This window comes from Megascapheus bottae, chromosome 21, assembly GCF_031878675.1.
Source record: "Megascapheus bottae isolate mThoBot1 chromosome 21, mThoBot2.hap1, whole genome shotgun sequence".
Taxonomy (NCBI): domain Eukaryota; kingdom Metazoa; phylum Chordata; class Mammalia; order Rodentia; family Geomyidae; genus Megascapheus; species Megascapheus bottae.
In genome coordinates this window covers 21601976-21629853 of record NC_143529.1, presented here as the reverse complement: position 1 = coordinate 21629853, position 27878 = coordinate 21601976, and the positions used below count along the sequence as shown (strand labels likewise).

Genomic DNA, 27878 nt, shown 5'->3' with positions numbered 1-27878 from the left:
TTTTACTTGACCACATGTAGGTTATTGTCATATAGTAAGGGCTCTCTGGAGAGGTTTACACTTAAAGCAGATTAATCCACTGTGTTACGTTACCTGAGAGGCTTTAAAACCTTAGAAATCCAATGTATTCATAGTAATGACTGCCTGTTGGTCATTAATACCTACACTGTCCTAGCAGAATAAAGAAGCATCTGGCAAAGAGTGAAATGTCAAAGCATAATCAGGAAATGTGGTTGGGAATCATCTGAGCTCCAGTGAGGTTGCCTTTGAATAGGACATCAGATTGAGTGGTCCAGACATCAGACTCACAAGAAAGGTCCCAGTGAAGGCTTCCACTGATCATGGAAGGAAAGGAGAAAGGTTGGGAGTGTGTTTGTGGGTTGAGAGCCCTGATTGCATATGGCAGATTTTATGTTAAAATCTCTTATTATTGAACAATGAGTAAAGAATTTGCTAAAACCAATGTAAAAAATTAACCACATTGGAGCTGGGAGTGGTAGAGTGCTTGCCTAGCATGCACAAAGACCCAGGTTCAATTCCTTGGTACCACATACATACAAAAAAAGCTAGAAGTGGTGCTGAGGCTCAAGTGATAGAGCTCTAGCCCTGAGAAAGTCCAAGGACAGTGCTCAGACCCTGAGCTCAAGCCCAGGATTGGTAAAAAAAAAAATTAACCACATTAAGTTATCTTATGGATGAGTGTAATATTGCTTTTACTGTGTATCTAAAATAAGCTAATTAGAAAAATTACAACTTTTACCCCTGCCATGGTTCTGTCTTGAGGATCATGAGGTCAAATCATTGTTTAGATTGGTAGACTGAGGCAGAGTAGCCTAAATATGAATCAAGAATCTTTATCATGAGTATTCAACTCAGTGACAAAGTTTTGTTATGTAGTACTAGGTAACTTAGCTCTAATTATTAGGAATTTTTTTAGCCTCAAACGCTTATTGCAAAATGGAAATATTTTTGGTATGACCTGATTTTATGACTTATACATATATATATTTAATTTTAATATTTTTTATTTTATTGTAAAGGTGATTACAGAGGAGTTACAGTTACATAAGGTTATGAGTACATTTCTTCTGGACTAGTGTTACCTCCTCTCTCATTTTTCTCCCACTTTCCATCCCTCTCAACTCCCTTCCCCCCAACATTGTGTCTTGTGAGGATCACTGTTACATTGGACCACCTCTTGTCCTTTGTCTCACCATTTTGTTCTTCCCCTTCACTTCCCCAAACCAGAGAAAGGTATATATAAGACACAGGGTACCAAAATCAAAAACAGTGACAACAGAGGATAAGCCAAAGGGGGAAAACAATGAAAGAAAAAAATAAATAGCTTCAAATGGTAAATTTAAAAACAAAAACAAAAACCAGGAAACCCATCTTGTTTCCATATCTTGGAGTTCATTTTGATTAGTATCATTTTATAGGATCATGGATACATAGCTATTGAGCTATTGTGATCCTCTGCTAGAAGTATCCTACACATAGACTAATTATTACAAATGAGAGAAACGATCTAGCCTATGTTTCTATGGGTTTGGCTTACTCCACCTAAAATGGTTTTTTCCAGGTCTTTCCATTTCCTTATGAATGGGGCAATGCCAGGCTTTCTGATGGAAGCTTAGAATTCTATTGTGTAAATTTACCACGTCTTGTTGATCCATTCATCTACTGTGAGGCATCTGGGTTGGATCCCTATCTTAGCTATGGTAAATAATGCTTCAATGAACATTGTTGTGCTAGTAGCTTTAGTATGCCCTTGTTTATGGAAAGTTGGGTAAATGTCCAGGAGTGGGCTTGCTGGGTCATAGGGGAGGTCTATGTTTAGTCTTTTGAGGAACCTCTATTCTGCTTTCCAGAGTGGCTGAGCCAGTTTACATTCCCACCAACAGTGTAGTAGTGTTCCCTTTTGGCTACATCCCTGCTAGCATCCCTGCTGTAACTGGGGTGAGGTAGACTCTCAATTTAGTTTTAATTGCATTTCTTTTATGGCCAGAGATATTGAGCATTTCTTCATGTGTCTATTGGCCATTCTTACTTCCTCTTCAGAGAAGTCTCTTTGATACATTTGGAGTGGATTCTGGTTGGGGTGATATATAAAAATCTGACTTCAGATTTTACGCCTGTATAACCAGTTCTTCCAGCACCATTTGTTGAAGAGGCTGTCTTCTTCCACCTAATGAGTTTGGCTTTCTCATCAAAGATTAGGCAGCCATACGTCTGTGGGATCATTTTGGGTCTTTTAATTCTATTCCATTGGTGCTGAGGCCTGTCCATGTGCTGCTACCAAGCTGTTTTTAGAACTATGTCTTCATAATAGAGTTTGAAGTTTGGTATTGATACTCCGCTGCTTTTCCTCCAAAGGATTGTTTTTGCTGTTCAGGATCTTTGGTTATTCTGGATGAATTTCTGGATTGCTTCTTATATTTCGTTAAAGAATGATGTGAATTAATGCACCTTCTATCTGGCAAATATCATGTAACCCTTTTACTAATTACAATAAAAAAAAGTCAAAGAATGTTGTTGGGATATTGATGGGTATTGCATTGCATTTACAGATAACATTTGGCAGAATTGGTGTTTTCATGATGTTAATCCTCACAGTCCAGGAGCATAGGTTTTTCCACTTCTTTAAATCTGCTTTAATTTCCTTTTTCAGGTTGTTAAAGTTGTCATTATAGAGATCCTTCCCCTCTTGTTAATTCCTAAGTATTTGACTTCTATATTTACCACTATGAAGTTTCTCTGTCGACCTCTTTTCATTATGTAAATACTTTCAATCTGAGCCAAAACTAGCATTTTTTTTTTGTCAGTCATGGGGTTTGAATTCTGGGCCTGGTCATTGTCCCGGAGCTTTTCAGCTCAAGGCTACTCCCTATCCCTGAGCCACAGCACCACTTCCAGTTTTTTAGTGGTTAGTTGGAAGAGTCTCACAGACTTTAGTGCCTGAGCTGGCTAGCTGTCTTTGAACTGTGATCCTCAGATCTCAATTTCTTGAGTAGCTAGGATTACAGGCATGAGCCAACACGCCAGGCCAAAACTAGCATTTTTAATATACAAACCACAACTTATGTTTACAGATAACATTATGTTAGATACTAATTAAAAGTAAAATGACTGCTTATCAAGTGCCAATCTTTCTGCATGCATAGAGATATCACAACAAAACCCTTTGGTATAATTACTATGCTTTATGCATCTGGCTATATTATCTGGTAATATTTTTCAGGCTTCCAAAGTTTCTAAAAATGGCATTTTATTCTTGTGCTCCTTTGCCTTATACATTTTAGCTAAATATGTCTTGGTCAGCACTGTGTTTTGTTGACTTATGTCCATTAATTTACAGAGTTTGAATTTGCTCACTGAGTGTTTCTACTCAATGTATTGTGTTTTTTTTAATTTTATTTTTATTGTCTAGGTAATGTGTAGAGGGGTTACAGTTACATTCTCCAGGTAGTAGGTGCATTACTTTTCACACATTGACACCCCTTCTCATATTTTTGTCCCCATTTCCTTTCCCCCATACCCTCCCAATCATCTTGTTTCCCCCCTTCCCTTCCCTATTTCAAATGAACAAATAAATGTATATCCAATATACCAGGTAACAAAGTCAGATACAGTAACAATGTATCATTTTATCATGATCTATCTGAAATTGTGGATGAGCATTTCGATTCTTTTTAATTTGCTATTAACAATACTGTGATAGATCATCTTTATGTGTCTCCTTGGGCAAAGATATTTTGTCCCTATGGTACATATTTAGAATTAGGCATATTCAACATTTAAATACTATGTTAACTTTACCAATTTACTTTACTCATGGGATGAGAACAACTTAATATTGTCAGATTTAAGTGTTTCCCCTATCTGATAACTGTAAACCTAATTTCTTGGCCTTCTTTGCATTTTTTCTGAATTATTTCCTTTTCAGGAAAAAAAAACACACTTAATTCCCCTCCCACCCCAGGGGAAAAATAGAATAATTATTTTATTCTGATTTTAAAGTTGATCAATTGTATAACTTTGAAAATACTACAAAAGGCTTTTACTCTGTCATTTTCCCTCTGAATGAGACAGTGATTTTGATGAAAAGTCTTTCTGCATAGAGGGAGAAAGAAGGGCAGGGGTACCTTGAGGGTTACAAAGAAAGCCATGGGTCACATAAGTTGTCTCTTTCTGCTTGGCAGAGGTCTCAGTAAGGGAAGCTTTGGTTGAAGAAAAGAGTCTAGTCTGACAAGAAGATGAGGTTGCTACCTGTCAACACTGCTGCTTGAAAGAAAAGGTGGTGACACGCGTTCCACTGGCAGGTTGTCACACGTATCATTTGTAAATAGACAACATAGGAATACTGAAGACCTAAATATTACAGGCTGTGTAGAAGTGGTAGGATCCTGAACCAGGGTGTAAGCCTCCTCAGAGAATACACTGTTAATTGAAAAGTTTTATAGGTTCTCCTCAATGAGATCCTTTCTCCCCAATGGACGTACCCCACCCCACCCCCACACACAATGATCCCTTTAAGATGTTCTATTGCCTTTGATTTTTACCCTCTAGCACACAAAAGGCTCTATGATAATACATGATTCATGGTTTTGAATGTGATAGTCAGTTAGTAACATACTTCTATAGGGGTGATTACTGAAATTCTTTTCTTTATAGGATTCCTTTTAATGGGTTAATGAAATTGCATTTGAATCTGCAAGCATAATTTTCATTCTAAGTGCTTAATATCGCAGTGTACTAATCCTCTTTTACAGGTGATTCTTTTACTTGTAAGAGTGTGATAGATAGTTGGTCCAGATTTCTCCCACCTTGCATGAAAGAGGAAATTAACTCAAGGGAGATGGTCACTGTTGCATAATAAGTCATTTGCAATGCTAGCATTAGAAGAACATTTTGAAACACCTGTTTCCTTCTAGAACTTCACTTTGCTAGAATAGTTCCCAAAGATTCTTTCAAAATGTAGTTTCTGGTAACGACTTACAACTTATCCTAGGTCACTAAAAGTGTAAAGATTTTGAGGGAGAAGTTTGAAGACATATTTTTTTCTGACCAATTCCCAAAAGTTCATGCAATTTGTATCATCTTACCTGAAATTTCGAACACCAGTGCCATGATGGTGGAGTACAAGTAGGCAGTAACCGCTTTCTAGGTGATGAGTGGAGGCCAGAACTTCAGTCTCTTCATATCTTTTCCTCTTAGTGACAAGCACTCCCTCTTTAAGGATTAACAAGTCTTGTTCTTTGGTGTTCTTGTGCTGGGAGGGTAAGTGGGTATGCAAATATGCTAGGAGTAATTGAAATAAAGCTCTTGGTAGCTGAGTTGTGTGTGTGTGTGTGTGTGTGTGTGTGTGTGTGTGTGTGTGTGTGTGAGAGAGAGAGAGAGAGAGAGAGAGAGAGACAGAGACAGAGAGACAGAGAGAGAAAAAGAAAGAGAGAGAATGCCATACCTCTTTCCATATCATTTATTTATTTTTTAGTTTATGAACTTTATAAATTAAGCACATTTTCACATTTCTGTAGTTCCTTAGGTTGCTCAGGACATCCAGATCTATGTTTGTGATCAATCTCTAGTAACATACTCACACTGTCACATGCATCATAGAGCTGACTTTATTTCTTTCTACCTGTTTGTTCTCATTGTGATTTCCTCATTCTTTAATTTTTTTCCCCTGTTATGGAGTAGTACTTTTTTTGTGTGTGGGAGTCATGGGGCCTGAACTTGGCCTGAGTGCTGTCTCTGAGCTCTTCAGCTCAAGGCTACTGCCCTATCCTTGATCCAAGCCCCACTTCCCATTTTCTAGGGGTTAACTGGAGATAAGAGTCTCCGGTTCTTTTGTGCCTGGGCTAGCTTTGAACTTTGATCCTCAGATCTCAGCCTCCTGAGTAGCTAGGATTATAGGAGTGAGCCACCACACCTGGCTATGGAGTATGTACTTTCTTTTGTTTGGTTTTTTCTTAACTGTATTTTTTTTTTGTCTATTCTTTTTTGGTACTAGGGATTGAATCCAGGACATTGCACTTGCTAGGCAAGTGCTTTGCCACTGAGCTACATCTCATCCCTGGAGTATGTACTTTTTTATAAGCCACCTCAAATCCTTCTGGAATGAAAATCCCTTCTCTTTGCCATATCTTAGACATTTTCTGCTGAGGGACTCACACAAACGTGCTTACTGAATTACCATTTTTAAGCCATGTGAGGGAGGTAGCGGTTTATAAGTTTTAATAGGTCAAGAAACAAAACCAAGCTTTTTTTTATTTTTTATTTTTTTTGCCAGTCCTGGGCTTGAGCTCAGGGCCTGAGCACTGTCCTTGGAGTTTCTCAAGGCTAGAGCTCTACCACTTGAGCCTCAGCACCACTTCTGGCTTTTTTCTATGTATGTGGTACCAAGGAATTGAACCCGGGTCTTCGTGCATGCTAGGCAAGCACTCTACCACTAGGCCAAACTCCCGGCCCCAAGTTTTTTTTTTATGTAAGAAGTTCATTCCTAGGGGAAGAAACAACTTTCCAGTTTCAGGTCTCTTCTCAGCTGGAGTGTATGAACTTTCCACACCCTATGTTCGTGTGTCCTATGGCATATTCATTCCTGAGAGATGCCTAGTGCTACTTTAAAAAACCAGGAAGAAATAAAGGAGAGAAGAAACAATATTCTGTAATCATATATATATATATAAAACTAAAGAATTAAAGAATTAAGTAAAGTTATTCAGATTTTTTTTTTGTTGCAAAACTTCTCAGCATCTTTAATATGCAAATACAGCCTGGCTTTCCCAGAACGGAAGATAGAGTTTAGTTTCCTAAACTCATTTTGCCCCAGAGTCTGGGTTTATGAAAATCCCTGATGTTTCCCTACATTCTACTCCCCTAAATCCAACATCACATTGGAGATCAGAGAAACAGGAGAGGAATTAAATCTTCCATTCGTTCTCTCATCATAGGCTTTGTGAGTTAACTGCCTAGATGCCTGGGATCTGTAATACAGATAACCAGATCTGGGCCACTTTCTTAGCCAAGTAGAATAAATCTATGAGTGGCACTGGAGGAAGTAACCCACTCACATTGTGCCCCTCATTCACCAAAGAAAACTCTTAAGGCATCTGGAGGCTCAAGGGAGTGGCTGAAGCATCACTGGGTTCACCCCAGAGCTCAGCTCCTCCGTCTCAACTCCCATCACCAGGATGTTTCTGACATTACCCATCAGCACAGTCATGCCCCGTGTATGTAAGCCCAGGAAACTCAGAATGGCTCGTAGGCCACAGTGCATTATCCTGGTCAAATGACTCCGAGAAAATGAGCTGACTGCTTCAGGAAGACAAGTATCTACAATGAAATGACAATCTAGAATTCAACTTTCATTTTAACTCTTTGATTGACAAGTCAAGGGGAAGGTTGTTGCTAAGATGCTATTTGTACATGGCCAAAGCAGGGAGACTTAAGAAAAAAAGTAAAATGGTGAAATACTTGGTATGAAAACATAATTCTCCAAAGGATTTATGCAAAGAAAATGTTAGTTACAGTGGAGTACAGCTAACAAGACCCATAGAACCCATACACCCAAGACAAGCGATGGGCCTGACCATTTGTGCTAAGTAGAAATCTTTCAAAAAGCATTGGTGAGATTCTTATTTTTGAATTTCCCCAGATTCAGTCTGCATGGGAGTTTATTACCTGCCAAGTGTGGGTTCCACTTGCTTCTTCTAGGATTGAAAAAGACATGTTGTTTAAAATTTAAACAGATCAGGCCACAATCTTTCGAACTCACGGTCCAGTAAGGTCTCTGTGATATTCAGAGCACAGCAAGGCACATTTTGTTCTGGACACTCAGTAAGGTGACACTAGTAACGAACCAATGGATGACTGTCAGTGCAAGTGTGCAGCTGATAGAGGCAACAGTCGAAAGGACAGCAAGTTCCTGATTTCCAATTGTGTTCTTAAGAAAAAAAAAAAGACTCTTGCCTTAGCAACGTATCATAAGAATCAGCCAAAGATACAAAGAAGCAGGAATCCGTTCCTACTTTATCTTGCCTGCAATTTCATAGCTGGAGTCTCCAACTTATCTCCGTAGAGACACTTTTTACACCTTTTTAAGATCTCTCTGGCTGTGTACTTGGCAGCAACTTTGAGGGATGTAAGGAATATGGAAAGATTTCTGCAAGGTAGGACGCCAGCCCAAATGACCCATGGTTTGCATTCATTCTGTGGCCTCTGAATACAAGCCAATGCCAGTCTTTGAAACACAGGACTTCTTTGCTCCCTGCTTTAAAGATTGGGCATCTGGCCCCAACTCTCACTGCCAGCTTTAGTCTGTCTTTGCCAATGATTCTGCACTTGGAAAAGCATCTAACCTATGAAGCAAGACTCGCCTGGGGAGAAATCTGGGAGGATGTGTCATGGCACCACACCCTCTGAACATGCAGTAATTGAAACAGTCTACCAGTTGATACAGGTATCTATTATGAATGACTAGGCATCATGCAATACTTCCAACCATTCCTGGGCTCAGAGCTCAAACATGGGAGACCGGGTTGAGCAGCAAAACCTTGGCCACTGACTAGTAAATAAGGTAAATGATGCAATAGCAGCTCAGTGAGCAATGGTAACTCCACGGTTCTGTGAGGCTGTTGTCTTCAGTGTTCATTGTGCCTTACACAAGCTTTATCTTATTAATCTTCCCTGTGCCTTGGGAGGTGGCTAGGGCCATTATCCTTTATTTGTAGATGTGGAAATAGAGATTTTGTGAGGTTAATTTGCCCCTGTGATTCGGTGATTCAATAGCAAAACCACAAGAATATCTGTTTTCACAATTCTCAGACTGTGTATGGGAAGTGTACTGAAGCTTAGCCAATAATTTCCATTATTGTTATACATCATGATGTGGTAGAACCATCTCTGGTATTTTATAATTGATATGATCTTGGCCAAATGGCTTGAAATGCTTGTTTTGTCTACTCTAGAGTTTAGTGATTGGGTCATGTGAAATGCTGTAGGTTTAATTCTTCTCAAAATCATGAATATTTAAAAACAATGTTGGTTTGCCTTTTCTTTTCAAATACATGCTTTTTTCCTCTGCAATATTTCTGCCAGTTCAGGAAAACAATGACCACTACATGTATATTATTTAATGCAGGTGTGATAAACCGGAGAACCAGATATATTCTTGCTTCTCTCACCCCATTCTTCTCCTCTCCTAATATACCACTATATTTTTTTAATGTGAAGATAGAAATGATTCTGTTTTAAGTAGAATGAACCTTGCTTAATGTAGCACTCAGTGCTCAGCACAGAATAGTTGGTTGGTAAATACTGGCTAGAGAACAGGTGGCCCCCATTTTATGGATGATGAATGCAGTAATTTATATTGTAGGTGTTAGTCTGCATTAGTTTGGTTTTTAGAAAGACCAACACCTACAGGACACAGAACAATAAATATTACTGGTTTTATTAATCAATTGAAGCATATGAATCAATGTGACTTATGAATATAACATAGCATCATCTATTGAATTTAACAATTTCCACTAAATTTACTATACTACTGGAACAAAATTTAAACCTTGTTCTACACATGCCAGCATAAATATATTATGCTATATAGTGCAATCCTAAATTGTGCAGCATTCTTGAGAACCCCCAGGGGTTTATTGATGTGTTTGTTGATTAATGTTTAATGGTTATTTACAATGTGCTGAGCCATTCTGCTAGGAATGCTGTTGACATTTTATGTTGCAAATACCTTATTGGTTACTTAGTATTTCTATTTGAAGATTTGAGGTCATAGCAGTTTTAACCCTAGGTTAAGATCACTGCGGATAATATTGTTGCTGGAGCCCTTTTTTCAGAGGAGCTGGACTCTCCTCTGATTTATTCTTGTCATGGTGTTAAATACTGATGGTGCTAATAAGATGACAGCAATTGTGCCTCCAATCCATATGACCCTATGTCTGAAAAGATGAGACAAATATAATGCCCTCAATGTGTAATTCCATATATTTTAGTTCAAATTTCCTTTCCAAAACTTCATTCATTTCTTTCTTGAGGTGAAAAACTAAATTCCTCTTACCTGGAAACACAAAAGTACCACCTAAATTGGGTTCTGACCCATCTTGAGAAAAAAAACATCAAAGGAACATAGTGGAAATTCCCCAATTCTTCTATTGCTGTAATATCTACAAATGTCAGCAAGGCAGCTTACAGAACGCTTCCTGAGCCTAATGATGGCAAATGGTAGGAGCTTCATTACTAAAGAGATGGTGGCATTTCTTTCTTCAATAATATACTAAATGGAAATAGGACTTTGCTAGCCCAAATGCCAATGTGCAACATGCTCCTGAATTTATTATGGAAGCCAGTAAAAAGAAACTACTGAAGTTAAAAAATAATGAAATAGAGATGTTAGAAAACTGCTTTCTTTCTTGACTCTGGGTAGAGAGATGATGAGGAAGAAGAATAGAGAGGGAGAAGAGGAAAAGAGAAAAGAATTTAAAAAATTGAGTAAAACATGGTGTTGGTGAATGGAAAGGAAAGAAAGAGAAAGAGCAATAAATAAAGGAATATAAAGTAGGCTCGATGAAATGGTGGAAGAAGAAAATAAGGTTGAAGGAGGAAAGGAAAGTAAGAAATGAACACGAGAAAAAGAGGGGGAGAAATATTAGGAAACACAATCTTCCTAGAGAGGAAACTTAGCCTAGGGGCCAAATCCATCCAATGGCCTGGTTTTAGAAATAAAGGTTTTATTGGAATACAGTGAGGCTCACTGGTTGTAGCTACAATTGCAAGCTTAAGTAATTGTGATGGAGACAGTATAGCGCTTAAAATGGTATCTGACTCTCCTGTTGTTTGAGGACTAATCCTGTGGTTCTCCAATATTTAGTGTATGCCCAAAATAAGTAGAGTAGCTGTTAAAGCACAGATTGGATGACGTTCCTAGGCTTCCTGATTAGGGACTGAGGAGAGCAATCAGAACTTGCCCCTCTTTCCCGCCCCTCCCCCCCCCAGTGCTAGCTACTGAATTCAGAGCTATAGCCCTAGTCCTCAATTTTTTAAAATTTTCAGTAAGTTTGGGATTGATGCTGGTGCATCACTAATGCTGATGCCATTTTTTAAAAATATTATGTAACAGGACAATTTGGAGGGGGTCAGAAGAGGGAAAGTGGAAAAAAAACGTAGGAAGGAGTATCAATGTTTGAGAAGTAATATACCCATGACTTGATGAATGTAACTGTAACCCCTCTATAAATAAAATACTAAAAATATTATGTAACACAGTACTCTGAGTGAGAATTTTTGTGTTGTAAGGGGAAGGAAAGTTAAATTTGATTTTTTTTCTATTAGCACAAATACAGTGGTTGATATCACAATTACCATAAAATATATATATCTGTATGTTTGATTTATGGAACTAAATCTTTTTATGATCTTGATTTCATTCTTTTATTAATGAGAAAATAAATTTGATCTTGTTTAAGGCTTGGTTAGTGGTTTACTTTTTATAATTGTCTTACAAACCATAAGAACACAAACAGCAGTGGACTGTTGGAAGTTCACTCGCCCCCCACTTCACACCACTTTCCAGCTATGTTAGAGTCTTCTAAATTTTACCTTCATGAATTTGGCAGGTCTTTCAGTAGCTTTTTCTCCTGGTGCTTTGCATAAGGCTGTCCTAGATAGGAGTCCCTAGACACTAATGGTAAAAGGTCTTTATCCTTTAACCTTGCCATCTGTGTTTTATCTTTTGTATTGTTGTTTGTATAGTCACAATATTTATCTGTTTGTTTCTGTAAATCTATGCTCACCCTAGAAACATGGTTATCCAATTATTAGCCTTTGCTTTGCATTCTCAATGCTTTGGAAGAGAAGTTTCTCTTCTTCCTTTATCTTTGTATTTGAGAAGATAAAGCACCTTCAGCATAGAATGAAATGATAGGTTGACTCTTTCTTTGCTCTGGTGGATTACTTACTGGCCATATGATGACTGGATGGCACAAAAATCCATTTGTTTTCCCAAGAAAGCCACAATGAAGAGCTTAATTCTATGGAGTCGTTAGTTCTAGAATATTTCCAGGGTTTGTGAAAAGTTGATGCATATGAGAAAGTAACTTATGAGTGTCAGAGAAGGATAGATGATATAAGTGTAGGTTACTGGTGTCGCATAATATATGGATGGAACTCAGAGATACTGTTGTTATTGCTCCAGCAAGACTCCTCTCCTTGAGTGCAGCTCTTTGGCTAGAAGGAGCTGCTGAAGCAAATTACTCAGAGTGCACACTCTGCAAAGCACTGTGGGAACCAAAACTGGTGCATACTCGAACAGAAGCCTCGACTGAATAGTCGAGGACCTAGGATCTCCTGCCCAGTCTTTCCATTCTAAAACCACAGGTGAAATGCCATACCCAGCATGTTAGGACTGTTCTCTTCACCTTGTTTTCAAATAAATTACCTTTTTTTTTTTTTAAAAAAAAAGATTATTCTTTTTGATGATGTGTGCTTTCACCTGTGTTGACATTTTTAATGGCTGCATCGTTTGTCATAGGAATACAGTACACTTTATTTTTTTAATTTAAATTTATTATAAGGGTGATGTCAGAGGAGTCACAGTTACATAAGTAAGGTAGCGAGTACTTTTCTTGTCCAATATCATTTGCCTCCCCCTTGTTTTCTTCCACTTTCCTTCCTTACTCACCATTTTGTTATTCCTCTTTCACTCCCCAAATCAGATAAGTGTGTGTGTGTGTATGTGTGTGTGTACACATAGGGGACCAAATTTTTTTTTTTTTAAAGTGTGACAACAAGGGATAAACCAAAGTGTGTGTGGGGGGGGGGTGGGAGAATGAAAGTAAAAGAACTTCACACAGTACATCGAGAAACAAACAAACAAAAAAAAACAAAGAGATAAAAAACTCCAACAGTTTATTTAAAACACACTATTTATTTATTTATTTATTTATTTATTTATTTATTTACTTTGTTGGTCAGGGGCTTGAACTCCAGGCTTGGGTGTTGTCCCTGAGTTCTTTAGATCAAAACTACCATCCTGCTACTTCAGACACAGCGCCACTTCTGATTTTTTGCTAGTTACTTGGAGATAAGAGTCTTGAGAAATTTCACTGAAGCCTGGCTGCCTTCAAATTGAGATCCTCAAATCTCAGCCTCCAGAGTAGCTAGGATTACAGGTGTGAGTCACTGGCACCTGACTTGAAAATGTTTTTAAAGTTTTTATTAGCACAGATTAATTGTACAAAGGGGCTGCATTGTGATATTTGCCACTTTGATCAAATTCATCCCACCTATGATCCTCTTTCTTAACCATTCTTCTCCCTTCTTTTGAGCAATTTTTTGATGGGTTTCATTGTGCTCTTTTCATAAACATCCATGATATACTTCATAAACTTACTACCACCTGTATTGTTTCCCCTTTTTCTACCTGCTAGTTCCCTATGCCCCACTTCCCTTTTGACAATCATATCATATTATTATGATGATTTGAGGTTACACCAAACATTCTTGAAACTTCCTTTAGATATTCCTTGTAATAAGCCTCTGGAAATAGGAATTCACAGAGCCAGAGGCATTTTAAAATGTTTTGCTGCATTCTAGCAAAGCTATAAGAATCAAGTTGAATCAAATACCCTTTGAGTCCACTCCTACCTCACAGTCAATGTTAGCTGTAGAAGTGGGCCCCTATCTTTTCCAAAAGATAATTTCACAAATGGGCATTATTGCTATCTTTCTTTCTCTCCCTAAGCAACCATTACTATAATGATGTAATTTACTATTCTTATTAATTACTATTATTTTAATTTCAGGTTACCTTGCACCTCGAAATCTTCCTAGTACTGGATTCTTCCCATTCTTGCAAACTCTGCTCTGTGACACAGACTCTAAATGCAAAGCCACACCCTACAGGCCACTGGATCTGCTTCGGAGGAAAGGGGTGGATGAGGTGGTATTTAAAGACAGGTAGGAGACAATTCTCGCATGTATTGGGTTTTAATGAGAGATGAAGTCCCTTCTTGAGACTACCACCATAACCATCCTGCAAATAGTCACACGTTGAATCTCTGTGTCTACCAGCGTGATGGGACAAATAGGAAGGAACAAGGAGAATTCAAGTTGACATCACTAAAATTAAAGATAATCTTTTGTTTGAATTCTGCTTTATAAGCTGAGTGGCCAAGACAGTTCTTCCTCTGCACTGTCTTGCAATGTTGGTGACCCACTGCCCTAAGTCTCAGCCAAATGCATGACATCAATATTAGAGTTACCATTTTCAGGAAGACTGAGGTGTTTATATTACTCTATTTTATCCTTTTAGATACAGTAAAAATCAAGCAATGCAAACAGGAAAATGGGAAAGTCTCAAACTTCAAGATAGTAAAGTTGAAAATATGGATAATTAGACAATAAGCATTTCATGGGTTAATATGTGTTCTATTTTATGGTGTTAGAAGCAGCTGAAGAGTGAAGATAGAGAATTCAGATCATTTACAACCTCAACATTTCCTCCTGAAATTTTAAGCGTAAAGTCACTCCCAGCAGTCTACCTGTCCATAGAACTGAGGAGAATATTGTAATTTTAGTCAACGTGAGAGTTTTGTTAGACAGTTTTGTTTTAAAGCATCTCTCAAGAAAAGATTGCATTTGTTCATAACAGATATTTGGTTTCCAAATCTGAATATTAAATTCCTTGACCTGTGACACTTCTCTTTTAATGTCATTTAGGATGACTTTGATCACCAAATAGTATGGGTGACATTTAGAAAGAGATCACCTACATCCTGTTTAGCATAAATTATAAACATGTCAAGAATTGTCATGGGAAACACCTTGGAATGCATAATTGTTGGGTTGCTCATTCACACTGGTTTGTTATCTTAATGTTAATTAGGTTTGGAGCTTAGAACAGCTCTAATGTTCATTTATTCATTTATTTACTTCTTCAAGAAATAAAGACTCTGATACTTGTAAGTATCAGGCACCATTCCACATACTGTGATATGGAAGTGAAATACAAAGTCTCTGCTCTTTTGTTACTTGCATTCTGAGGCAAGGAAGGAAACAGGAAAATGAATAACCCAATAATTAACACAATAGCATGCTCATAAGTGTATTACTTAGAAAGTAAATTAGGTTAAGAGGTAGAAGTTGAAAGATAGGGATTTAATAGAGTGACAAGTGAAGGTCTCTGACCAACAAAGAAGATTAGAAAGTACCAGTAGTATGTGAATGCCTGGAAAAGAATATTACAGGTAGGTAATGGAGGTAGGGAAATATTGAACATTTAGAGAAGGAAGTCAGCTACTATGACTGAGCACAATGAGAGAAGATGAATGTGCCTGGGCCATGTTGGAAGGGAATACTTGAGGTAGAGCATACAGAATCAACCATTAAGGAAAAGGGAAAGCATTTGTATTTTGAGAAAATATTAGGAAATGTTCAGCAACATGACATATGATTACTAGATGATTATGTATGCTTACATATAATGAGAGCTTACAGTTTTTTCTGTAAGGAGACCAAAGCCATCTTCAGAGCTGTTCACTATGTGCAATGGTGTAAAGGAAAGGGAAGAAATAGCATTGCCTGGTGATACAGACCTGTTGGTCTATGTGTCCCTACACGAGTGCTAGATTAACCATGATTTGTGCCAGTGGTCTAGCAGATAAAAAAATACTAAATCAATAATAGCCAGTGCAAAGAAAGATCCAGAAGATACCTAAGCAATATACTCTCCCTATTTGATGCAGAGAGAGAGAGAGAGAGAGAGAGAGAGAGAGAGAGAGAGAGAGAGAGAGAGAGAGAGAGAGAGAGAGAGAAAGAGGGGGGGCTTTCCACAAGGAAAACCTCATGAGGAGGTTCACTTGAAATGGACATTTGTGAACCAAGCATCCAAAGAGATAAAGAAAGTATTATTTTACATAATTTACAGGCTGGGTAACAGTTGCACTTGGGGCTTTCTTCTTTATATTTTCCCTACCGCCCGCGCTCCCCCTCCCCACCCATGCCCTAGCTTCACCATGGAAGACTTCACTAAAAGAAATTGTTAATCTGCTCCCCTGAAAGGCATATTTTTCTATATAATGATATATACAAAATAAAACAGAGTTGGATGAGGTGCTTGGTGGCTATGCCTGCTTTTCTTAGCTTTATTCTAATGTCTAGGTAGTTTGTCTAGCTGGGAGTGCTATATAGTCACCATTTTTTCTGAACTACCAAATAATTGGAGCTTAATTTAGAAAATTATGTACAATAATAAAATCACATTAATGATATCTCCCATCATGCTATTAAGTTTTATATAACTGTGAAACGGGCACATGCTTGCTGGGTCAACTAAGCTACTGATTTACTTCCTTTGGTGAAGGAAGATTCAGCAAGGTAGCCTTCTTGAGAAGGAAAACAGTCTTCCTTTGCTGTTTGCCAGTGAGGAAACAAAGCCCCACCTTCGGTCTCATCAAAAGTGCCCTCCATGTTTTCTTTGTTAGGATGCTTTATGGAAAGAAATGCGCATACACCAGATACTACTACCCAGACACTAGCCAAGTATTTTGATGTGAGTTTGTTTTTGCTACCACCAACTTTCTGTTATTAAATCCATACTTCACTAGGCATTACTTTCAAGATAAAGGATTTGAAAAAAATCCTACACTGAACTCAGCATCAAGTCTAACTAGCTGCCTGAAAAAAAAAGTAAAAAAAAGAAATGATACCATTTCTAATTTTCTTGATCTTCTGCTGAACGGATGGTCTGACATCTCAAAACTTAGCCTCATCTTCCTTCCCTTAGAGTGCCTCTCATAATAGGTAGAAAGAGGAGCCTCTGGCTTTTTTGCTCACACAGTTGGCAAATAATACAGATCATACCCGGAGCTCACAGGGTTATTAGAGAGAGGAGTGATTCTATATTCCTGTAGTTCCCTGGGGAGGGGGTGTCTGCCTCTGTGGATTTGTTTCCTATACCTGTTGACAATTATACATGACCCATAGTTACCAAATTCTGCCACTGGATTCCTCCTACAGAACCATAAATAGAAGTTCATCCAATTTTGTTCACAAATAATTTTAAAGTACTTGAAGGCATTTTGTTAATATTGAAAATTATAACTTTAGAAATGGACTTAGGGCTAATATTGGAAATGCAAACCAAGTGGACGTGGAATAAGTTCATTTTAATGTAAGCCTGTCTTTTTTGTTTGTTTGTTTGGTTGGTTGGTCATGGGGTTTGAACTCTGGGCCTGGGCATTGTCCCTGTACTCTTCAGCTCAAGGCTACCACCCTACCCCTGGGCCTGGGCATTGTACCTGAGCTCTTCAGCTCAAGGCTGCTACTCTACCTCTTGAGCCACAGCACCCCTTCCAGTTTTCTAGTGAGATGAGATGAGTCTCACAGACTTTAGTACCTGGGCTGGCTTTGAACTGCAATCCTCAGATCTCAGCCTCCTGAGTAGCTAGGATTACAGGCGTAGCCCACTGTACCTGGCTGCAGCCTGTCTAGTTTTAAACAAGACTAGCATTAGTGCAGAGAGAGAGAGAGAGAGAGAGAGAGAGAGAGAGAGAGAGAGAGAGAGAGAGAGAGAGAGAGAGAGAGAGAGCGAGCGCGCGGGGGGGTGGGTGTAGGTTAAAATTCACTTATACAAGAACCACCTGGGAGAGTGTTTTAACTGCCATGCAGACCAAATTAGTCATTTAGTAAGACTACATGGAATGTGTACTATGTGCATGCATGGAGACAGTTGCTATGTAAGCTGTTCTAGACACTGAAATGAATATGGCGCATTCCATACCCTATGAGAATTCACAATATAATTGGGGCTACAGAGAGAGGGGGGAGGAGAGAGAGTGCGTGTGTCAAACCACTGCGTAAAGGGTAGACATGATGAATATTTGTTTAGCTCCTGCTATGTTCAAAGCATTGGACACAAATGGTGGATAGTGGCATAGGCTCATTAAGCCATTGTCTGTACCTGAGTAATATGGATCTTACTGTCAGGGGTAATATTGGAGCTGAAGTAGGCTGGGAGAAGAGATGTTGGGAGAGTTCTCTCAGGGGTCTTTTAGGATGTAATCACAGGATGCACATGTAGATCAGTGCATGCCTAGCACTTGCAAGGTCTCAGGCTTAGCATAGCAGAAGAAAAAGGAGGGAAAGGAGAAAGAGAAGGAACAAGAAAAGAAAAATAAGGGGCTGGGAGTTTGGCCTAGTGGTAGAGTGCTTGCCTAGCATGCATGAAGACCTGGGTTCGATTCCTTGGTACCACATATGAAGCAAAAAAAAAAAGTCAGAAGTGGTGCTGAGGCTCAAGTGGTAGAGCTCTAGCCTTGAGAAAATCCAGGGACAGTGCTCAGGCCCTGAGCCCAAGCCCAGGACTGGTAAAAAAAAAAAAAGGAAAATAATAGGAGTATCACCATTAAGGACAGATAGGGTGTAACTACCAGATTAGGAAAAGACGTATCTAAAATATACACCATAAAGAAGAATCTCAGGACTTCGTGAAAGAGAAATATAGAAAGAGGCCCCTACACAGCCAGCAGAGAGAAACTGGAAGGTAGTTTTGCTTCTGTCCTAGAGAAATGACAGATTTTCTTGTAGTGTTGCCAAGTGAAGCTGTCTGCTTCATGGTTGGTAGAATGTAATGTCACAGTCATGCTATGTCCTTTTCCCTGACCCTCATGCTTCTGATACACATCTACCTTCAACACATAAACATTTCTTCGCTGACACACAGGTGCCTTTAAAAGTTCTGAGAAATGTACTCAATCTAACTATGTATTATAACTCCAAAGCCCTTCATAACAATGTAGACAGACAAGCTATTTCTAACTTTTGATTGTAACTGACCTATCTTAGAAGAGAGACTTTGAACATGTGAAAGTAAGGTATATATGTGAATCACCATGACCCTGGGAGATGGATGGCCAAGATGAAGTAAAATGAGATAATGGAAACAAAGTTGTCCTGCAGAGGAGTTCTGCTTGAGAATAGCTAGAAGGAAGACTGCATCCAGTCATGAGAATGTTTCCATGACCCCAACACTCTCTCAGTCCCGATTCGGAGTTAAAAGTCAGTGTTGGAACGACATGTGGGACCAAGTACCTTCTTTTCATTTTCTTTACCTCTTCTTTCCAGATGTATCATTAAAATGCCAAGGAGGAAAAAAAATACGTGTTAAATTTAACTAAACCATAGTGACAAAAAAACAAATGTCAGAATTTTCTTTCCAGGATCTGCCGTATGTCTGTTTCCTCATAGGAGTTCTTTTTATAGATGAAATTTGCCTCAGCATTGAGACACGTGGATACAGGTAGTCTTTCCCCCTCTCAGGAAACACTGAAGCCCAGGATAAGGGCATACATTCTACCATTCTCATGACACATACAAATGTGACATCTCCCAGATGCGAGTGTTAGTAGACGTCTGAGAAGTCACATCTATTTTGGGTTTAGTTTTCCTCGGAGCACAGTACAATTCTGAAACACAAGATGCTTCCCTTATCATGTTTCACTCCAAATGGAGCCCCATGGAGGCCACTGAGCAAAGTTTATGTCTCCTCCATCTTGGAAGAGAAGTCTTCAGCAAGTCCATGGTACCGTGCATTCAGCTCATTCCAGTAAAAGCTGTGTAATCTAAACCTGAAAGACATACATATTTATAAACACACACGTCAATATGTCACGTATCTATGTCACATAGATACTGTAATTTTATTACATAAAATGATTTTCTTATATGTAATGAATTTGAACTATGAGACTGGCAGGATTAAGGATTAGAACAAGAAGGAACAAGAATGCTGGGGGGAAAATAATAGCAAAGCACACTATACATGTGTGACGATTGCTTAAGGAATTTACTGGAAGCTATTAAACAATAAAGGCAGGGGAATGGAGAAACAGAGCAATAGAGGGGTTATTCTTATTAAAATATAATATATTCAAGCATATTTAATATACTTCATACCCAATACAAACACACACACAGACACACACACACACACACACAGAGTATCATGAAAATGTAACAGGCTTTGTTCAGGGACAGATACCAGACTCTGTGTCAAGGAAGACAAACAGAATGTAAACGAGGATGAATCTATTCAATGCACTTTGTATGGGTATATATGAAACTGGAGCATTGAAACCTTTGAAAACATTCTCAGAAAGAGGCCAGGAGGGCAAGGGAGAGTGATACCCTGGGTGATATTGATCTAGTACATTGTATTCCTATGTGGGAGTTCACAATGGAAGATCTTCTTGCACAACTTGTATATGTAGTAAAATATTTAATCAGAAGTTGTTAACATGATTCTACAGGGAATTTGATAATATGAATAAAACTCTTTTGGGCTCACTTACAGGGCTGAATATTCTGGAATCAGATTGAATATTCTGGCCTATGGGTCAAACTAGGGAGCATTTGACTTAATATACTTCCCTGCCATATATGATATCAGACAGACTTAATCAATCTTAGAACAATTCAGAGCCCTTTATTAGTATTTCTAAGTCTCTGAGCTGCTTATGGGGAGGAAGGACTAGGAGGTGTTATCACTGAATAATGATACTTACATGTTGCAATTTAGTGTAGGGGTTTTCATCATTAACACTATTGGGACTCTATCATTCTGTGGGTTATAGAATGTCTGCCAGCGTTCCTGGCTTGGATCTTCCAAGAGCCAGAGGTTCCCTCCTGCACTTCCAACAACTGCATAAGTCTCTAGAGCTTGTCTAGAGCTTGATGGAAATAAGCAAAATTACCCTCGGAGGAGAGTCTTAGGTCCAGTGAAAGGGTGAAGGGAAAATGCTAAGGGTAGCTAGAGGCTCAAATTAAGACTATGATTCTAAGACTCTTACCCTACCCAAAATGGAGATGTTAACTCTGATTTGGAGATCACTACCATGTGTTCTAAGCATTCACTGTTCATAACCTCGTTTAGATATTACCTTTAATGGTTTGTAGTCAGTCCCTGGCTTTCTCATTTGATTTTCACATTGCAGTGAGAACTGAATAAATGTAGGAGTGTTGGTGAATAAATAATGCAGGTAAAGTGTTTGTATCTGCAGTGTCAACTCTTGGTATTCTCTTTTCTAAGGATACTTTCAGAGTCTGGCTAAGGACATTTTTAAAAAGATGCTTCCTCAGCTATATGTTGTTGTAAGTGACATTGCTTATTAGCAAGTATTCCATGCTTGTCCTGTGCTCAACATCCGACCATCTGTCAGGGCACTGCTCTGTAGATTCAAGAATCTTTCAGGATAAGAAGAGGAAGATTAATTATTGCTACAAATAGAAAATGGCTTTCATAAAAATGTAATGAAATTAAATAAACCTATAAAGTGAAGATGTGGTTACAAAACACGGGGTGATGTTTGCACATTCCAAATCTACAGTATTTTGTGATGTATCACTTGGTATCTGTAAACTATCTTCCTTTGTGAGGACATGGACAAAAAGCTGTATCAAGAGGATCCACACAGCCCCTACACCTCTTATGCTATGTGCAGAACAATGTTGCAATGTGCACATGTGGAAGAGAATGGCTAAGACTGTTTAGGAGGAGATTGAGATGAAATTTTCTTTTAAAAATATTATATTGTCAGGGTGTTGTATAAAGGGATTGCATTTATATTCATAAGGTAGTGAGCATATTACTTCTGGCTTTTTAATTTTTTAGTGTCAGGATAATGTTACATTACAGGGTTACAGTTATATTCATCAGGTAGGTGCATTATTTCTTGCACATTGATACCCCTTCTAATGGTTTTTTTTTTACCCCTTTCCCTTCCCCCACCCCCTCCAAATCATTTTGTTTTCCCTCTTCCCTTCTGTATTTCAGATAAACAATCAAACTTATATACAATATACCAGTTAACAAAGTCAAATTCAGTAACCACATGAGATTAACCATAAGGGCAAAAAAAAAGAGAGAAGAGAAATAACATAGTATATTAAAAACAACAATTACACAAGATAAAGCTCTTGTTTCCATATCCTAGAGAGCCTTTCATTTAGTCTCATCCTATATGACCTTATGTACCTAGGTTTTGAGCTATTATAATCCTCTGCCAGGAGAGTCACAAATGTGTACTAATTATTACAAATGAAGGAAACTATTGAGCCTATGTTCCTTTGGGTCTGGCTTACTTCATTTAATATGATTTTTTCCAAGTCTTTCCATTTCCTTACGAATGACTTCTGGCTTTTTCTATGTATGCAGTAACCAAGAAAGCAAACCCAGGTCTTCGTGCATGCTAGGCAAACACTTTACCACTAGGCCAAACTCCCGGCCCAATTTATTTTATTTTTTAGAAAGCAGTTTTTAGCAGGATGCAGTGCCTCACGCAGTATCCTAGCTACTCAGGAGGCTAAGATCTGAGGATCATGGCTCAAAGCTAGCCCGGGCACTAAAGTCCATGAGACTCTTATCTCCAAATAACCACTAGAAAATGGGAAGTGGGGCTGTGTCTTGAAGCATAGGAAGGTAGCCTTGAGCTGAAGCACTCAGGGACAATGCCCAGGCCCAGAGTTCAAGCCCCATGATGGACTGGAGGTCTGCCATGACATTGCTCCTTCTAAATGCATAAGAAATTGGGAGAAATTTATGAATAAAGAAGAAAAGTGAAGCAGAGATGATAGCTCAGCCCTTATTTCCATTAAAAAGGTGTAGACAACCTGTCTCCATGAGGTGCACCTATTCAGGGGGACTCTGTGGAGTCTTGTCTTGATTCCAGGCTTGTTGCTGAGGCAACTGCCTTCTTGTTTCCATGTTTAAAGACTATGGATAAGAGGAGGCTGATGGGTGACAGTGAAAAGGTGGGGAAGTGTCTTCAATGGAGCACACACAGCCTTTTTCTCTCTAACCAGGAGGGCACTTTTTAAAGTTTTCCTCTCAGTGGCCTCTTCCTGCCTTTATGCTTCCCCATTCCCCACTCATTATTCAGTCTTTTTTTTTCATCTGCCTTCATTGAGAATGACAAAGAAGTTTGTCATTCTCCTTTTGTTTTTTTTCTTACTGTCCCTGGGAAAGTGAAATTTTTATGAAGCCAGGTTTTGTTTGCTTTTTTCCCCACTTTATTTTCAAAATGTATTGACATTCAGTTGCCTTCCTTACTCTATCTCTACCTGAACTGGGGGTGGGGGTGTGGGGAGTGTCAAGGAACAGAAAAGTAAACCCAAGTTTCTTAAACTTTCTCAAACTTCCTTTTCAGAGAAGGGAGAAGGTTCAGGTCAGTTCTTATTTTTATCTGATGGTTTTCCCATCCAAAGAGTCAGCATAAGGAAGGTAAAAAGATTTAGGGGACTACAGTGTTGGTCATGAATAATTCAAAAGGGCATTAAGAATGCAGGACTTGCAGAGCAACCAGTACATTTTAAGGAGGATATGGGAAAAACACTAGGGAATGGAAACGAATATTACTTCTTCCTATCATTTTTTTATACAAAAAGAACACATGAAGGGGGGAAATACTCCTAGTAAACATATATTTTCTTCCAATTATAATTCACAAAGATCTCATTTCTAAAGCAGAAGTTGCATTGAGTTGCAGAGGTAAGTAGAACTTTTTATCATCTTTATGTATTAAGATTTTTACAAACAGATGCATAAAATTCACCAACTTTCCAGAATTCTAACATTTATCCTTATTCAGATATTAATACTGACTGAATTTGAAGTTACACACATTGATTTTTAGGCACTTTCTTTTGGATATATCCAATTTTCGAGGAAATAGTTATCTAAATAATCAACTTGATAGGAAACTATTTCTTACAATAAAGATGGTAAGTACATTGTGGGAAGTAATATAGAATAGTATAATATATGGAAGTAATAATACAATAATAGAGAAATTATTTTTAATATGATAATTTTAAAGTAGAGATGATTAGTAAATTGCAGGAAGTAACGTAGTAAATACTTTCTCCCCAAATCTAGTGTGATTATATTTATTTCTCAGGACATCTTGGTGCCATGATATGAATAGTGTTACTTTTCACACATGGTGAATTTAACATGTTTAATTTTTTTCCTTTCTACCTGGTGCCATGTCCTCTGTGATCTCACTAATCAAGGTTCCCTTAAAACACTAGATACTCAAAAAATATTTTCTCTTGTCTGTCTTCTATGCCTTACAAGTACTCTTGAACTGTGATAATCACCAGAATGCCATGCACCATTTTAAGCGAGAAACTTGTTTTCTTGTCGTGAGTAACAAGAAAGGATACCTCAGCCTCAGTCTCTAAGATACTCTCAGTTCTTGTGTAATTGAGGATACACCAGCATTTTGAAGAGAAAACATTAATAACTCATGTAGGGCTAATTTTCATTGCTATACAACTAAAAGATGAAATGAGACCATTATTTCTGAATAAAAAATTACCAGGTAGGAGATTGTACATATTCAGGGTTTATGGTGAGTAATTCCTTCAATATCCTTCAGCGTGAATGAAACATTTGCAAGTTCTCAGAGAGCTCTGGAATCTGCCACCTAATACATTACTTTAGCTAACTGAAATTAATGTGGGTGAAGTTACAGAGTTCTTGCCTTTTTCTTCTCTAGTAAAATTCAGAAAAAGTCATCCAAGCTGAAGAAGGACCGCAATTTGTCACACCAGATCACCTCAGTTCCAGAAACAAGACATGCATTGCTGGGTAAGGTCTCTTCTATAAGGTTTAGAACAGGTTTTGAGAACAGCCAGTGAAGTCTAATGTCTCAGAGGTTTCTAATTTACCCTTTCAAATAAAGATGCAACGTTATAGCACTATAGCACTACCAGCCCTAAGTATTTCTCATGGTTGCCCGAGTGCGGTGATCTAATTATGCAAAGCTCCACAGGGTAACTAGAAATTGAATTCTTACTAAAATAATCTATAGGAGCATTAGAGTCCCAAATTGAACTCTATTCCAGATTGACTCTGGAGTTTTTAATTGTCTGCAATTACATGATGCTGGGATGATCAGAAAATTCATTTATAAAAATTACTGAAAGTATCTAAAATAGTAGCCCCAAATTTTCTATTTTCTAGGCGAACAATACAAAGCCTTACAAAGCTAAGTGTTGTGTCACACAAGGTTATAGTTGTTAGATTGACTTCCCAGTTAGTACTTTTTGAGTTATATACTTCTTTCTCCTACCTAGTTCTCACTTTCTATCTTCAGTATGGTTCTGCATTTAGATTCACATCTAGGCTAGTAACTGTCCAACTTTCAAGTACAAGACATTCTAAGCTTTTTCCCCAAACAAAAGTTTCCCAGCCTTATACCCAAGTGATATGGATGTACCTACAGAAGAACCCCAAACTATTAATAACAGGACAATTTACATCTATGTGAAAAATAGTTATTAGGAATCTGTTAGCAATCACTGCACTATTCTCAAGACTGAAGATAGACTCCTGAATAAAATAAAGATTCTTGTATATTGTAATATGGTTGGGTCTGGGAGGGGTAAAGTGTCTTTAAACATGCCATGGAATATTTAAGATGCTAGGATATTAAGTGACATTCCAATACAATAAATCACGCTACAACAAATCCCGAGTAAAGGTAGTAAGAACCCCAGTAGTAAATGGTTTTGAGAAGTGAATACTCAGTTATGAGTGATTTGTGGCTGAACACAGAACTACGGTCATGGTTGTACAGTTTCATGAGCATTGCTTTTCTTGATAACCACAGGTTATATTTCTCCTCCTGACCCATCACATCATAAATGTATTGTCATAGTCTAGAAAAATCAGCTGGTATACTTTCTACACTATAAGTCTTAAAACATAGCCTAGGCCTTACTGAAGGTTAGATACTTTTATTTATTATGAGGATGACATATCTTGTGTATAAAATTGATAAGAAGAAACATAATAGTTTTCTGGACAGCCACAATGTAGTTCTGAATGTATACTGCTAGCTGTGGCTCCAAGCGCAAAAAGATCTACCACATGATAAACAGTACAAGATGAGGCCACTTGGGGAATCGCTTAATTAGAATATGTGGTGGTATGAACTAATTGCTTCATCCATTTATTTGATCTGAAATATCATTCAGAAAACACTTTGGGGAAGGGAGAAATTTATGATCCTAAGCATATTTTAGCATCCCAATTGGACAATTAAAAGAAAGACCATTATCACCAGATGTGCACTGGCAGATCCTTTGAACAGATGTTGGGCATGATGGATCTATGCATAGAGCTGGGGTGGTGATACCTCAAATTCTCCAGGCCTGCACAGAAATGATTCTGTTTATTGCGCAATAATCTTGGCGATGAAGTCTAATGGCACAAATGAGAGTGAAAACAAATGGGAGAGGGTGTGGAGGACAGGAACAAACCTATTTGGGTACCTTCTTGTTATAGGGTGTATGAAGGTAGAAAGGCTAGCTAATGGTTCTTCTATGATCCTGCCCATTTGGGGTATGTACGTTTGGAATTCTGATACATTATTTCTTGTACTGCAGCCACAGTATTTCCCAGTACAAATTCTGATTTGGAAAGTACTGCAACAGGCACTTTTAATGGCAGTGAAGTGCTTTCACGGATCCTTGGTTTGGAAAAGGTAACTTCATTTAATTTTGTAATGGATCGATAATGAAGGGGCTGGACAAATGCACTTTTAGGTTAACAGAGGGAATCTCTCAAACAGGAAGTGGTTTGGACCACCTGTGCCATTTAAGTCCTATCTCAGGCCGATTCTTTTCTAAGGGACTCTTCAATCACAGCTTAATTTGAAGACATTGTGAATTCCTTAAGTTCTTGGGCATTTATTTACTGCCCTGGTAAGTCCCTTAATTGAACTTGGTTTTCATTTAGCAAGAAATTAGGTGACATTATATGTGATCTTTCAACTTTCTGAAGCTGGAAGAGAGAGAGAAGTGAAGCTTTAATGCTCTTTAAATGTTCTACCTCATCCATATTAATAATGTCCTTGGACAAATTAAGTCTATGGAAAAAATCTCTCCCCTTAGTAGAACAAAAATCTTTTCCTTTGGCACATTTTAGAAAGCTTGCCTATGGATTTTTCTGTTTCCTGGAGATCATTCAATTTATGATTTCCCAGATTGCAAGATGATAAACATAATTTTATAAGGCTTGTACAGCAGGAGCCTGTGAAAAATGTGTGTGTGTGTGTGTGTGTGAGTGTGTTGTGTACAGAGACATTAAGAAATTAAATGTGAACATATTTGAACAGAACAGGTACCCTTCTGTTAACTATAACTCCTACTTCTCCTTGCTGTTTCTTTAACCAACCAAATTCATATATTTAAGCAATTTGGCTTCGATGGTGAATGTTTGAGTCCTGAATTATATCCTCTTCAGAAATGAGGAGAACATCATTAATATTTTTTGTTAGAAGTATTATTTTCTCTCTTCCTTCAGTCTCTCTCCTACTTTCCTCTCTGTAGCGTACTCATGCACACAAGTCATTTAACAAAATTCATCCATGTATAGTCATTTCTTGCATCTGATTTGTGGAATATGTCTCTGACCTTTATTCACATTCCAGTACCCATAACAACTACTGCTTAACATATCATCATTAGTGATTTTTGAATTGTTTCCACATAACTGAGGTGTCTCAACAGACGGGGTGGCATATTTGACCAAACTAGATGCCAGGAAAAGGCATTATACTGATAATCATCAAGATAACTCTTCCAGTGCTGGCCACAACACAGGACTTTTTCATGCAATGTAATCTGGATTTCCAAAGTATAAATTGTATAATATTTAAGGTCATTAATGCTCCCTTGCTCACCTGAGAAGTTCACCAGTATACCTAGTTAACTCCAGTTTAAAGTTTTTCCCAATTAGATTAGTGTGCAGATTGGGAAAGAAACTCAATTCCATCTTATTTCTTCCATGTTTGTTCCTA

The 27878-nt window shown here is 38.1% G+C and overlaps 1 protein-coding gene across 2 annotated transcripts in view; it reads left to right on the top strand.

Annotated features, from left to right (window-relative positions):
* Positions 1-27878, top strand: part of Abca12 (ATP binding cassette subfamily A member 12) — a 165128-nt gene that overhangs the window by 35586 nt on the left and 101664 nt on the right. For both annotated transcript variants that reach the window (XM_090354380.1, XM_090354379.1), the window contains exons 3-5: positions 13818-13971; positions 24570-24661; positions 26464-26561. In XM_090354380.1, coding sequence (XP_090210506.1) covers positions 13818-13971; positions 24570-24661; positions 26464-26561 — 344 coding nt within the window. The remainder of the gene's footprint in view (positions 1-13817; positions 13972-24569; positions 24662-26463; positions 26562-27878) is intronic.